The sequence below is a fragment of the Corvus brachyrhynchos genome, unplaced genomic scaffold, assembly GCF_000691975.1.
Source record: "Corvus brachyrhynchos isolate BGI_N302 unplaced genomic scaffold, ASM69197v1 scaffold10, whole genome shotgun sequence".
NCBI classification, from domain to species: Eukaryota; Metazoa; Chordata; class Aves; order Passeriformes; family Corvidae; genus Corvus; species Corvus brachyrhynchos.
The window spans coordinates 1,944,724-1,959,895 of NW_008236180.1; the positions used below are offsets into that span (position 1 = coordinate 1,944,724).

General features: G+C 47.9%; 2 protein-coding genes across 2 annotated transcripts in view; one reads left to right on the plus strand and one right to left on the minus strand.

The window, feature by feature from the left end:
* Positions 1 to 4,860, plus strand: part of JPH2 (junctophilin 2) — a 32,867-nt gene extending 28,007 nt beyond the window's left edge. The window contains exons 6-8 of the mRNA XM_017735473.1: positions 7 to 184; positions 1,322 to 1,419; positions 2,333 to 4,860. Coding sequence (XP_017590962.1) covers positions 7 to 184; positions 1,322 to 1,402 — 259 coding nt within the window. The 3' untranslated portion in view covers positions 1,403 to 1,419; positions 2,333 to 4,860. The remainder of the gene's footprint in view (positions 1 to 6; positions 185 to 1,321; positions 1,420 to 2,332) is intronic.
* Positions 4,861 to 7,832: 2,972 nt separating this feature from the next.
* On the minus strand, positions 7,833 to 15,172 carry LOC103617179 (thyrotropin-releasing hormone receptor; the record flags this gene model as incomplete). Its single annotated transcript, XM_008635444.2, has 2 exons — positions 7,833 to 11,587; positions 14,681 to 15,172. Coding segments are annotated over 2 exons (873 nt in total), but the record flags the coding sequence as incomplete, so codon positions are not given.

The window sequence follows — 15,172 nt, forward strand, 5'->3', positions numbered from 1 at the left end:
CCCAAGGGGGCCGCAGCAGCGGCCCAGCCCTGAGCGCAGGGCCGTGGGCCGGGCTGAGCCCGCGGCCGACAGGAAGACTGAGGCCAGGGCACCAGGCCGGACGGAGCCCAAGGCAGGGGCCAAGCGTGGCCCGGCCCAGGCAGCGGCAGTGGTGGCAGCACAGAAGGCGGAGGAGTGCGAAGAGGTGATGTGGGGCATCCCTGGGAGCCCCCTGGGAGCCACATTTGCCTTCTCTTTATTGTTCCCCATGAGGTCTGGCAGGACCCAGAGGGATGCAGACCTCCCGGGCCTGGGGCTGCAGTGGGCCCCGTGTGGTTCCTGGAGGATCTTTTTGGGATCATAGAGCCCGCTGGAGGAGAGTGTTGGTATCCCCCTGTCGTGCCACCTTCCCAGCCTGCCTTGCCCTGGGTGCTTGGTCTGACATTCATAACCCTCCTGTTTTGACCTCCTCTCTTTACCTGTGCAGATATGCTTTCAGACACATCGTATTTCAAAATTTGCACAAAACCAGGCATCTTCCAATTGATTCTATGCACTTTTCTCACCTTCTTTTCCCACCCCATTACCAGCCAACTTGGATGTGAAAGTTTGGGGGGGAAAAAAAACAGGAAAAGCTTGAGTGTGTTTCTCTTTTACCTGTTATATTTACTTTTTTTGCTCTAGGGGCACCTCATGAGCTGACCTGTGGTGTTAAATCACCAGCCAATTTCCCAGGTTTAAACTACAGTCACTGAAACTCAGTTTTGCTCTTAGCAAATACAGCTGGAAACCCAGACATTTTATTAGCCTTCTGAGTCCCATCTTGCAGCCCTTTGGATGTGAATGATTCCAATGTGACTTTAGAAAAGCACAGCTTGGAAATACTTTGGTCTGAAATTACAGCAATCTCACATAGGTTCATTGGGGTTTGGAAATAGATGATCTTCAAGGTCCCCTTACAAACCAAAGCATTCTATGATTCTATGATATTAAAAATGGCAATGTTACAAACACAGGCAATGTGGATGGAGAAGGGAGTTGGGAGGAGCAGCTTGACATGGGATCAGCAGTTCATGTTCCTGTGGTCAGGGTCTCCTTTAATCTAATTTAACTGCAAAAGAAGCCTGATTTAACCTTCTTCAAATGAATTTATAGGGAAGAAGTAAGAATAGGATAGAATAAACATTCCACTAGTTTGAAATTCAGGCTGGTTGTTAAGTGCCAGATTTCAGTGCACCAGGAGGGGGTGATTGCAGTATTTTTGAACAGCAGAATCCATCTGTGTCTGTCTCCTCCCCTGGAGCTGTGGTGTGTAATACTCTGTTTCGGATTTTTCCTTCAGGGACCTAACACAATTGTGATCTGCATGGTCATCTTACTGAACATTGGTCTGGCCATCCTATTTGTACATTTTTTGACATGATGAGCCTCTTGAACAAGGTAAGAAGCAGAATGAGATTTTATCCTCAATTTGTAGATGTCACTGGATGTTTTAAGGTTGACTCACTTTTCATAAAATGTAGTAAAATTATTGCATGAAATTATTTAATAAATTTTCTCAGAATTAAGAACATAGACTGTGTTGGTGGGATACAGTTGCATCATATAGTTTTGCCTTCCCAATACCATGGGCGTGTTTCATGGGGTGAGACTTCCAGTGCAAGAGTGTGTGATGTTAAATTTGAAATTTGTTTGCTGCAAATACACTTCAAGAAACACTTTCAATTTGCTGTTCCACCGTGGCTGCTGCCAGGTAAATCATGCATTGTAGTATTTCTTGTTGCTCAGACCAGCAAGAGGCAAGAACACATAGAAAATATGAAATTGTGAAATCTGCAGCTTTAATTGCACCAGTGCTAGTTCTTCAGTGGTTGTTACTGTGGTTTAGTAATTGTTTTACTAAACATGAGCCAAAACGTCTATAAGGTTAAACTGGATCTCACTCAGGCTTTCCACTTGAACTGGGGTAAGGGTTTGCATTTGGATTTGGTGGCAATAAAATCTTGTGAGGTTTCTCATGCTTGTGGGACTCCTATAGACAGGAATGTGTCCTGAGCTTGCACAAGATTTTTGTCACCTTGGGCTCAAATATTTCAAAAAAATCCGCTGTCAAGGCTGAACCTGACCCTTGAGCCTCATGTGAACATAACACAAGAGGCACCTCCCAAGCCCCTGTGGGGATGTTGGGCTGCCTTCCTGAGGGGAACAAAACTGCTCTGCTGGGCACTGCTTTCTGTCATGTTATTAGTCTCACTCAGCCTGCACAGGTGAAAGCCTTGCAGACAGCGGTGGTAATGTGTTGGTCACGTGTTTTGCTCTCCCTTGACTTTCCCATTTATCTGTGTTCGGCCAGGCGTTGCTGCTGGCGGAGACCTCAGACCTTGGCGAGGATTAAAGCTCAGCCACCTGGAAACACCTAAGAGGAGGACTTGAGGAGGACAATCCTAAGGTTGCATTGCAAACATCAACCTTAAATGAGAGCGTCTGAAGATCAGTTCAGTTTCCTGCTCCCAGGCTGTGGCTGGCCTCTACAATCTACCAAGGAAAAGCCAGGGTTTCTGCACTGTGGTCTCCTCTTCTTTGTATAAAATAGCAGTTGCCTTAAATTATTCTCACCAAAGCCATCAACTGTCCTGCCATGCCAGGGATGGGGGATTTATCTGTAGCTGTAGGAAAATGAGTGAGAAGGTCTCATGCATTCACACTGATGTGTTCTGTAACTCCCTTGGTTGACTCGGTGTCGGAGATTTTCCAAAGATTACCATCCGTGGCATGGAGATGAGGCAATACAGCAACCAGAATGACTCATGAGAGCTGTGCCATGGCTCGGGGTGGACGATGCTGCTCTCCATGCTTGGAAGTCATCCGAAGGGATGAACAAAAAGTCTTTCCTTTCCCCTGTCACCTGGCATCATTTTCCATGTATGGAGGACTGAGAGGGGGAGCAAGTTGAAATTGGGCTTGTTGAAGTGTGACCCGAGTCCTGCCCGTGGCGGCCGATGCACCACAGATGGGGCCGCGGGGTGGGGTGTGAGGGACTGGTGGATCCAAGGCTGTTGGTGCCTGTGGGGGTGCTCTGGGTGGAGATGGGGCCTGTTTTGGGACCAGGCACCATCCAAGTGCTCTCCTGCCACCAACAATGCTCTGCACAGAAGCGTCTTGCAGTGGGTGGCTTCCCAGTGTAACGGGAAAGGAAGGTGTGCTGAATTTGTCCCTTTACTCCTTTTTTTCTAAGAAAATGTTGTGAGTTACAGTGACAAGGAGGTTCTTGCTGAAAATGCCTCCGTACACCTGCAGGTTACTCCCCTTGGTGTGCCAGGCTGCAGGGGGGTCCTGGGCTCTCACTGCACTGAACGAACAACTTTCCAGCCAGAGGATGCAGGGTGGCTGTCGTGGGAGAGGTTACCTTATTCCTGAGAGGAAAAAGGTGCAGAGATGTGAGTGACTGCAGTTTATTTGGGTGTTGGGCTCAGAAATACGCAGCAGCCAGGCTTTCAGCAGTGGCAGAGTACAGTGGGGCAGTTGTGGCTGTTGCTCGTGTGTGCGAGGCTGAGAGGCCTGGGTGATTTGCACCGATTTTCCCAAATCTGTGACAGGGAGTGACCTTTGGAAAGAGATTGTCCACCATGATCTGCTCTGATCCTTGGCAGTGCGAGCTTAGAAAGTCAGCACAGATGAAGTTACAGTTTAGTGTGAGACTGAGTGCTTGGACGTGTTTCTTCCTTCTTTTAAGAGCAATGTTTATTTTCTATCCCTTTTTAAGATAATCAGAGATGTTATTTATAGTTGGTTGTGCACCTCTGTGTATCCTGAAGTCCCACAGCACAGGACTGGGTGGGAAAACCTTGTTGGACTGGAAAGAATGGGGAAATGATAGTTAAGGAAAAAAACCGATGCCCGGTCTGATTCAAAGGTCAGCCTGAAAGGATTTCAGAGACGGAGTGGCAGACACACAGGGATTTACACTCACTGGAGACACGGGGCAAAACCTGCCTAATTTATCTACTCTAGTTATGGCATAAGAGAGTGAGAATAATTCAGTACTTTTCTTTGTGAACCAAGTCTATTTTTTAACCTTATTCAGCTCAGGAACATTGCCACAGTAGCAAATATGTGGTATTAAGTGTGGGAGAAGTGAATGTGATCCTTTCCTAAAAGCCATGTGGCTGTACCAGTCCTGAGAAAGCTGTGCAGCATCATCTACACTTCCACAGAGCATAGTTTAGTAGCAATTTGCTTCTTTTCTTTTTTTTTTTCCTCTCCTTAAATATAAATGTATTGCAAACCCCAGGCTCTGCTGCCTTTGACATTTTATCTCCATTTGCTGGCATTCGCTTGCCAACTCTGCAGTTTCAATATGCCAACTGCTTTTATTCACCACCAAGACAATTTCCATTGAGAGACCTGAGGGGCTTTTATTTATCACTAAGCACAAAAATGGATATTTTTCAACAGTGCTAAGGTAATTCCTTCCCCCTGCTATTTTTTATGCATGTGATATGCACTTGGTAATGTGCTTTCCTTCTAGTAGCCTTCTGAGAATAGTAGGTAGATTTGCTTTTATGTGACGTATAACTGTATCCATATTGCACTGAGATATGGATATATATACACAGAGAGAGAGCCCCTTAGGGATTTCATTTTCTTAGATGCAAAATACCAGATTTACCTCAAACTGCATGCTTTCAAAACTGACTAGGATTTTGTGTTATACTTTTCAGGTCTTACAAAGATGCAGATACCTTTCACTCTTCACACAAAAATACCTTCATCACAGATTTTGCAAGCTGTTTACTACAATCTGTGTACTACTGTCCAGAGTTTTCTGTCGGTTGTTCTGCTGGATTATGTGCAATAATAAACAGTTATCTGCTCACTCTATCCGTGTGGATTTTTGCAGGGGAATCTCCAGGTTTCTTTCCATGTTGATGCATTCATTTCAGTCTTAGAGGATAGAGTAGTGCAGAATTTCATTGGTGGCATCGGGATATTTTTTAGCTTTTTCCTAATTACCTGTTTCAAAATTTTGCATTTTTTTATTGATGGGGGTACTTTGCAAAGAGAGTTGTTTTCACTAACTGCTTTTAGGCAGCCTTTAAGGACCCTGCGACTCTCTGAGCACACTCCATGTGCTCCCATCGTGCTGGCCTCTGGCAGGGGTTGCACAGGGCCAGGAGGAAAGGCAGCTTGCTGGCCCAGAGCCTGCCCAGGGCTGCTGACAGGTCCCTTTGCTGCCTCCCGACCCCAGGGCTGCTGCCAAGTTCATTCCGAGCTGTGTGTCACTGGCTGCTCCTCCTGGCTTTGGGGAGGAGTGATTCTCCACTGCCTGTGCCCCATCCTCTCGCTCAGCCTCTTAAAACAGCCTGGGTGAGAGGAAAGCCAGGCACGAGGTAGAGGGAAATGGCAGCTGGGTCATTTATGGGGGAGGATGGAAGACCAGAGCCCAGCACCAGCCCAGGGCAGCAGGGCCCTGGGGCCTGAGGAATCCAGAGTAGCTGAAACCTTCAACCCTTTTTCTATTTCTGGAGTGTCTCACATGAACAAAGCCGGACTGTGCAGAGCGACTGGTGGGACGCAGGCTCAGCCTTCATGGGCAGGAGTGCTGCCCCTAGCTTCTGTGGGTGTGAGGGGTCTCGTGGCAGAAGATTTCATGCCCTGGTAGAGACCTAAGCAGCTGAGTTTGATGAAATTATGGCTTTACTCTCCTCTGGGCTTGCTTTGCTTCTGGTATGGAAGGAACCAGCTACATCTCATTCATCAGCTGAGGGCAACAGGGTAACTGGAGCCTTGTGCACCTCATAAATCTCAGGCTGATGAATGGAGCAGGTCTTTGGCTCATGTATCAGAGGCAGCCGGGAGGAAGGTGGGCCTGCTGCTGAAGCAATAACACATTGCTTTAAAAGTATTAATAAAGGCGGAACAAAAAGACTGCACCTTCCCCAGGGGAGGGGGAACAGTGCTGGGCTCTCTGCCTCAATAGCTGCTGGTTTTAGGGATAACCTCCCCACAGTGTTCAGCCAAGTGTCCCCAAGTGCAGGCAGGGAGGTGTCTGATATGTGAGAACCAGGCTAAAGGCACTGGCCTGATCCTGTGTCGAAGGGCAGGAGCCTTACCCTCCACTGGTGTGAGGAAAGGTGCAATCTGAGCCCCAGTGTCCTTTGACAGTGACCTGCTCAGGCATCCTGGGGACAGCCATGCTGTCCTCCACCATTCTTGTGGGGCATGGGGGCTCTCAGGAGCAACCCTCTCTTTTGGTCCTCATCTTTGCACAAGTAGAAGGGTCAGAGCTGGGGTGAAGGTGACCCTGACATTGAGAAGGTGCTGAAATGTGCAGAAGGGTTCCTGTGCTCCTTCCTGGCCCGGGAGGAAGGAATGGGTCTGGCTCCACACCACCGCCTTTGCTTTAGGACCCTTCCTGGAGGAAGCTAGCTTGAGTCCCAGGAGCATTAATGCATCAGGGAACAGACACCACCAGCAAGGGCATCCCATGCCCAGCTCGGGGCTGGCAGCAAGGGGCCTTACTGTGGCCACCCTCTCCTGTCCTCTTATGCCAGAAATGCTGGCACTGCTGGAAGAAGTCACTTTTAATTTACTTCCACTGAGCAACCACCCACACCGTGCTCACAAGGACAGGATCAGCCTGCTTCGGAGCCCACTGGGCCCTTGCTGAGGACCTCAAAACCATGTGAGCACCAGGACCATCCCAGGGCCTTCTCCTGAAGAGGGTAAAGTTTTTATAGGCTTCCCAGCTTGTGTTTTCAGGCATTGATTCCCTATTGGAAGAGCAGTGAGCGACCACTGGTGCACTCACAACATCCCCTGTCTCTATAGAAACAGCACACTCAGAGCCCAATTCATAAGGTGATTATTGAAGAAAATTCAGCAATTATAAAGCACAGAGTGTCCTTAATACTTCTGCCCATCACCCGTAGCACAGGGACCTGTGGTGTTGCCATCACATTCCCTCCCTGGGGCAGAGAGCACCCCAGATTTGGGGCACAGGAAATGCCCTCCCATTGAAGTCTTCATTTAGACCCTGGCAGGGCAGAAATGTGTAGGGCTGGTTAACTGCTAAATTGAGGGTATTTTAGTAAATTAAAGTCAGTCCCACAGGACTGGCAAGCTTTGATCCTGTGTGCCCCAGGGCATGCCTGGAACTCCTGCCTTGGTTTGAGGAGTCCTGAGGAGCAACCCCAGAGTGCAAGCCCTGAGGCAGGTCTGTGGGCAGGGCTGGCCAAAGAGCCCTCCAGAAGCCTTGGGAAACAGGAATTACAAAATAAACAAATAACTGTGAGTGATTACATTGATATTGCTGTAGGACTATCCCCAGATTTTATTAGCAGCTCTTTAATTGTGATCTGCTTGAACTAATTAGTTCAAAGAAGCAGCTGGGCCAGACCAGATTGAAAAAAGGGCTGCATCCAATTCTTTCCTTAATGTGTGGTCCACCATTTTTTGTGGCTCTTAAAAATTTAAACAATTGCTCAGCATCCACTTTGGTGATCTGAATATTATTCATTTAAAGGTACCACTATTTTATCACAGTAACAAGGTCTAGTACCACAGAGTAGAAGCCTGTTCTGGTTGCAGGGAGGTGCTGGGTGCCCTCATGGTATTTTAATCCCTTTTTTTAGGGTTTAAAATTTTAGGGATTAAAATTAATACTTTAGCTGGTATTTTGTGGGTTAATCTGTAATGTGGCCCCAGGGGCAGGCTGGCTTTCAGAGTGCTGGCCAGTATCATAAGGGAGAGGCTCTCCCAAAAAACCACCTGCACGGTCACTCTCCTCTGACACAGGCATAGATGCCCTATTTCCCCAAATTTCCCACCACCCAAATCTAGAGACAAAGTAAGCAGACAATCTGATTGGGGCTTTAACTACGGATTTTGATAAATTACTTAAACTCGTGTTTTGCCTGAGTAAATAACCCTTGCTGAGGTCCCATCCATGCCCTGCATAGTGGCAGTTACTGTGTGGCCTCTGTCACTGGGACCAGCCCAGCTCAGGTAAACGTGGTGGATGTGGTGTCTCCTAAACTGAAACTCCCTGAGGAATGCCAGAGCTTCAGCCAGCCTGTGGTTCTTCAGGCCCAGAGACTTCACTCACCACTCTCCCATCAGCTCTTCCCCAAGCCTCTGCCTCCCCCATCCCCCCCTCTGCTCTACTCACAAATTCTTCCCGTCACTCCCGTGCTCTGCAGAACTGCCAGATCCCTCCTCTCCTGCCAGGGGACTTACTTGTTTGTAATTGAAGAAACCAGATGGTGTTTTACCAGGTTAACAACCCCTGAAAGGTCAGAGGTTAGAAATAATGAGCTTTAATTAGGAGAGTAACAGGTTAGATCATGTTGAGTTGCACTTCAATGCAGTAAATTACTTAGGAGCAATAGATTCTTTATTTGCTGGCATGTTTATAAACTCACAGCCCACACTCATGCTGTTGAGACAAATAAATGCTGAGGGTAAAATACAGCTTGAGACTTTACAAGCAGGGTGGGATGTTGCAAGGTACAAGGTAATGCAGGCTGAAGCTTCAAGAGAGCTCTCTGATTTCTTATAAGGAACTAAGGTTTTTATTCAGACCCTGAATATCCAAAGGAAGTGATGAGTTATTTCTTTAAATTCCTTTCTGCTAGTGATTTATTCCTAGCACATGAAGCTGCCTGTCCTCTCAACCAGCATCTCCTTAGCAAGCTGAGTGCTGACCTTCTGCCTCCACTTCCACCTAAAAGTCTCTCAGTCCTCCTAAGTGTCAGAACACATGCGGGGGAAGGAGCAGGAACTCATTCCTCATCTACAGAGTTTAACGCTCTGGTGCATTTGTTGGAGATCTCATGGTTCCAGGAGAATTTATCCGCCCATTACTTCTCAAAAAATAGCGAAGGGTCATGCAGTACTTGGCAGCTAAGAGTAGAAACAGGAGAAGAGATTCAATTTTAATTGTATCGCACGTATGTTGAACAAATATTTCAGAACTATCAATTAGCTGTTGGCCTGAGGCTGAATTTAATTAAGAGTATAGTGCTTTTAGGGTGTCTGTGTCTGGGGGGAGAAGCACAAAGGGGAAGAGTGAAGATAGAAAATGTGATGATGAGGTGGAAAACATCCTGCTGGAGATGCTTCAGAATTAAGCTGCTCCTTGTGTTCGCAGACATCAAGGCCATCTGTCAAACTGCACATCCCATGCCTGAGAAATGCCTTGGGTCGGGCTGCAGGTGGGTTTCCAAGCTCCAACAGTAAATCCTCTTCCCACATGCAGCTCTCTGCACTCACAGTTCAGGGTGAAGGGCTGGAGGATGCAGGGCAGCCCATCCCCAGAAAGGTGCTGCCTGTGCTCAAGGCCCCAGGGAGGCACCAGGAGTCACCCAGGGATCCCCTTCCCCCTCCTCCACCTTACCCTGATCCTTACTGCTCTGTTTGTCTGCTGATGCTTTTATCAATGGCTTGCTCTGAGCTGCTAAGCAAAATCCTGTTCTAAGAGGAAAAAGAAGTCTGTACTACAAAAATGATGGTTACAAGCAAATCTTCACATGTTATCAAAAACACCTCCATTTTCTTCAAGAAGTAAATCCCAAATCTCTGTGCAGAGCTTTTTTAACAGCAATATATATGAACTCTGTTCCTAAACTCACGATATACACAAAACAGTGCAAAAATAGCATGAATCCTTACATTCCAAATTCATTATGTTTAAAATAATTGCAAAAAGCCAATATTCTCTTCCCTCATAGCTATTTTTGGGGCAACAGAGATGGTTGAATAACATGCAATATAATAATCATACATGCACAACCTCCCTAAATACAACAAAATAGGTCCTGGACAGTTCCAACACATTGAGGGGAGTTGAGGTCTTGTCCTGACTCACCCAGCAAAGTGATTTCCTGTAGATGCAGAATGGTTAATTAACATCTTGTGCTCATAAAAATATCACACACATATTTTCCCGAGTGGATGCAAAATTCTGAGCTCTTTTAACATTATGGTTTGGTGAAAGCCAGTGTTGACTAGTGAGGCTGCACTGGCTGTTCAAGTAATACTTCACAGTCACTTGAGGTTTATGGGTGGCAGACACTTGTTTTATTTGGCAATAGCCCTAGGGTTTGGCTCATGTGTAATCTTGATTTTACTCATAGTCCAGATAGTCTCTTGCGAGTCTGGGGCAAGTGTCCTTGGACGGGTTTCCTGGGTGCTGCAGAGTATGAATATCTACTTTGCTTACAAGATGACAGCAGCAATAAATATTTGTGTCACTAATCACAAAACACTTAATGGACTTCACAAGTTATTCCCAGGAAATAAGAGAATTTCTTCACCTGCCGTTGAAATGCAACTGTAGCTGGGGCAGAGAGCAACACTGCTTTACGGTACATGGCTACACCACCCTGGGGATTACAGGACAAGAGTACAGTTTCCAGCTGAAGCAACCAGAGGGATCTGGACAGGAAAGATAAAGTTATCCAAAAGAAACTCAGACCACAATGCTGGAAGTACTTCTGTTACATTAGGAAACACTCACTTACTAGTTCTTTCATTATTAGTTTGTTCATTGTAGCAAATCCAACTAGTCTGGACCTTGGGTTTCTGTGCTACCAGCAATGTTTCCAGAGACATGGCATGAGGTTCGTGGCACCCAAATTTGGTTACTCCTGATGTAGGAGTCTCCCCCGAGAGTCCCTTTACAGCCAATGGCCTCACATCTTGGAGGTATTCATCTCCTCTGTAGGGATGTGCATTCCTTGCAGGAATGTGTTGAGATGAGAGGAGACACGTGGAAGTGCCTAATTGTCCCCACTAATTTCAAAAGGACTCCAGAGGAGCAGCTTCCATGGGGTGTCTGTGTTACAGGCATGTCAGTTTAGGTGGGAGAGACTCACTCTAAAAAGAGGTATAATTTTTTCTTGAATGCCCTTCTGTTCCTGGGATTCCTTTCAATGCTTTGGCCTAGCTCAGCACTTGCATGTAACACAAAACAGGGTTTCACTGCTATATTTAACAATGGATGCTTTAGAGATGCTAAATATTGACATGTGCCTAATGCTTCACCAAACAAGAATAAATTAGCGTTAAGGACAAGCAAATTAATTGGCCTATAACGGTATGTTTTGTTAAATGCCCTGAAGAAGTATTGAATGACGCTCGCTGCAATGCCAAAGCAATTCCTCTTGGCACTCTCCCAGCACAGTGGGTACGCTGCATAGCTCCCACTGCCTGCATTGTTTCAGGCTCACAGGATTTGTTTGTTCTTCTTTGCAGGTGCAGGGAGCCTGCTCAGATCCTCCTGTTTGGTGAGGTTGTGGTCAGAGCTGTCATGGGAACAGTCCTTCGCAGCGCTGTAGTACACCGGGGTGGTGGACGGGGCAGGGTGCTCAGCACTCTTCTCCTGGCACTTGTATAACTTCCTAAAGGCGGCCCTGAACTTCTGTGACATGAGACTGTAGATGATGGGGTTGATGGCACTGTTCAGGTAGATGCACAGGCGGCAGAAGAGGAGGAACCAGGTGTTCAGGTACGGAGGGTCCACGAAGGAGTTCACCACCACCAGCGTGCGGTAAGGCAGCCACAGCACGGCAAAGAGGGCCACCACGACAGCCAGCATCTTGGTCACCTTGATGGTGGGGAGATGCAAAAAGAGAAATAGCCAGATGGTGCTAAATCTCCAGCAGAATTTCCCACCTGGAGAAGTGGTACAGACAGCTAGCTTCTCTCTCTAAGCATTTAAAAGAAACACCCAAGCTATTTCAGCTATTTCTTGCTGAAACCATTTTAATCAGGAAATCATTTTGCATAAATAAAACCTGAAATTTTAGGTTTTCATCTATTACTGAAGACCCTTTAAAACTCTTTAGAAAAAGTATTCACCATCCTGGAAATGGGCTGGGATAACCATGGGAATTTCTGTACCAGAAAGCAAATTTGAAAATTTTACATAAAAGTAAATGAATAGGGAAAATACTTGTCTAAAGGTGGAGACCTCAGTCTTAGGGTTGTCATGGGATATACCTCATCTCCTTCTCTAGGGTTTCCTGGTTTCCTACACCACCTATATTGTTCCAGGGAATAGGCTCCTGGTACAGAGCAACCCTGGGAGCAGAGGAGACTGTCAGGAATCCTATACTACTTGTGCTGATATAGGGGTTACTTAGCTACTGGCCATGGGTTACTTTAATTTTTGGCACACTAGGGAGGTACTACATAAACATATTGGGAACAAAAAGAAGCTGAGAACTCAGTGCCCTCAACTCAACATAAGCTTGTTCAGGAAATTGGGGTTTTGCACTGAAACACCAGCCATCCTAATAATTTCAACAGCAATTTCTGGTAAGTGGCAATCCTCCTCCAACAAATACTAATAAAATACACACGTCCCCAAGGAGGAAAGTATGACTAAACACTGATGCCACATGCATATCTAGGCAGTGGTGTTTCAAAAGTCAGAAGGGGAGTTGTGCAATAATCCAGTTCTTAATATGGACATAAGCACTGAGATCACATTTAGTGTCTCTCAGCTTTTCTTGGAGTGCTTTTTTACTTCATCAAAAGAAACTATGCCTTCCTTCAATGCCGTGAGTAGAAACCGGGGGTCATTAGTAGTGGCAACAAAAGTTTCCCTGGGACTATTACCAAGCTGAGGCCAAAATAGAAGGAGTTTGCTGTGTGTGGTTTAATGGAAATGTGAGGACACTTCCAAAAATAAGACCGTGCAGTGCTACAGTGAGTGCTGGGTGAAGCTTGTTTGCTGCCACAGTTTGTTGCCTTTTGGGAAAGATATGAGAGAATGTACAAGTGGTGTCTCACAAAGCTGTGTCCAGCCTCTGTCCCTGTCCGGGAAGCCACAGATGCTTCTCCCCAGCCAGTATCCTCCCTCCTTGTTCCTGCACCATCATCCTGAGTTGTACATCCTTTTTTGAGGAATCCCACTCCCTCTAGTGGTCCCTCTCTGGGAGATGAAATACGGACTTGGAAGTGTTTGTAGAAGTGATAAGTACAGCAAAGCTCACACCTTGTGTTGTCCTGCTCTGGACTTAGGTGCCTTTAGAAGCACCGGTGAGAAAACAGCAGCATCTTCACACCCCAAAAGCAGTGCAGTTCTGGGGCTGTGTAGGAGCACAGCCACAGAAGAACTCCCCCATCCATCCAGGCAAGGGAGAAAAATGGGCACCTATGAGATAGCCCCTTCAGAACCTTCCCAGGGAACTCTGGGCATGGGGTCCGGAAGAGCCAGTTCCCCTATAAAGAGAGGAAAGGGAAGGAATGCTGATGTCAGTGCTGTACTCTGGTCAGAGAGACCTCCAAAGCTACACACAGCCACCAACTGGAAGCCCTGGAAAACTGCTTTACACTTTAAAAACTTAGTGCCATCTTTATTCCTTATGATGCCAGCACTGTGATGTCAGGCTGTTCACGGGAAGTCTTTGCATGCCAAGATATTTTGGGAGGTAATGACAATCTCGAGTAAACTCCTGATGTAACAGTAAAGAGAGCACAAGATGTTTCCAGGAGCTGGAATGCCCATCATCCTGCCCCAACGGCCACTTGTCCTAATGATGCTGGAGCACCCTGTGCCACTCCACAGCACAGCACTGCAGGGGGAGAGGCACAGCCCCCCCAGCCCCTCCAGCAGCTGCCCTAGAAGGAGACATCCACGGACCAGTAGAGAGCTCTCGCTGCCGAACACCCTGCCCAAGGCTCTGGCAGCAGCCAGTGGCCATGGGAGAGCAGGCAAATGGTTTGGAAGAAGCCAGCACTTGCTTTAAACCTTTCAGTGCTAGAGAAAAAGGGAGAAAAAGCTGAACTGGAAAGATTTAGAAGTTAATGAAGAAATACACGTTCTCTGCGCTGTTTGCTTCCCCTCTGTGACCCTGACTCGTCTCTCCTGGGGAATGGACGTTCCTGTGCAAGACAGGCAATAAGATACTGAGCTGGAAACATGAGGACTTTAGGGCAGGCTGAAGTCTACTTTGGGCTATCTGGAAATCACAACAGAATTAGTGATGTCAAGCACTCAAGCCAAACTCCCAGGTTCAGCCCTTTCCTTAAAATAGCATCTGCCTATTCAGAATGGGACTGTCCCGTGTCTAGATACTGACCTGTCCAAAGAGATGGGACACAAGGCCGTGGTTGTCCATGTGAACAGAGGAGGACGAGCAATGAGGACAGAAGGAGGTGGGAGAGAAGGACTGGGGAGACAGCAGGCAGCTGAGGGACACAGGAATCACCGAAATGCAAACACACCACTGTGACACCGAGGTGACTCCCCCAGCTGCAGGGACTGGGGGCCTGCAGCCAGGGCTGTGCTCCGGGGGAAGACAGCTTTTCCTTCCCTCTGCTCCCTTAAATCTGAGTTCACCTGCACGGGACGCTGTCTGAGAAGTGAGCATAAGGTGAGCCAGCCCTGTCCTCCTCGGGGAGGCAATCAGTAGTTAATTAGCCAGCAAAGTACCTGCACTCCTGCCTCTCCCCGGCTGAAGCCCTGTCCTGCTCTACCAAGCCCGACCAAAGCAGGGAGAGCCCATCTGTGCTGCCGGATCCCAGCTGGGCTTGAGGGGTTTCTTTGCAGCAAACCAATACTCCCCACTTCCTCCACAAAGGGAAGGAAAGTATTGTGGCACCTCGCCCCCTGCCAGAATGCCCCTCAAAGCCCTGAGCCCCTGGCAGTGCTGCCTGCAGCCCGGCGTGCCCAGCACAGGGGAGCCCCTACCTGCTTGCGGGAGCTCAGGGCGCCCCTGCTGCCCCGGCAGGAGAGCTTGAGGGAGCTGCCCTGGTGCATGGAGCCCAGGAAGGAATGCTGCGGGGTGCCGGGCAGCGGGCTCACGAAGAGGATGCGGGCAATGAGGCCGTAGAGGACAGTTGCCAGCCCCAGTGGGATGACGTAAAAGACAGCAAAATCCAAGAAGTAAATGGGCATGTAAAGGCTTCTGGAGACCCGGTAGCCACAGATGACCTGCGCCCCATCCGAGAAGGTGACCTGGGTCGTGTCCACCAGGAAGAACCACATGAGGCAATAGAGGGAGGTGAAGAGCCACAGCGAGGCGATGATGCGCTTGGCGCGGGACACGGTGCACAGGAGCTGTGCCTTGATGGCGTGGCAGATGGCGATGTACCGCTCCACCGTGAAGGCGGCGATGGACCAGGCGGAGATGTTGATGCCCAGGTACTGCAAATAGGTGATGCAGAGGCAGCCGGCGTAGCC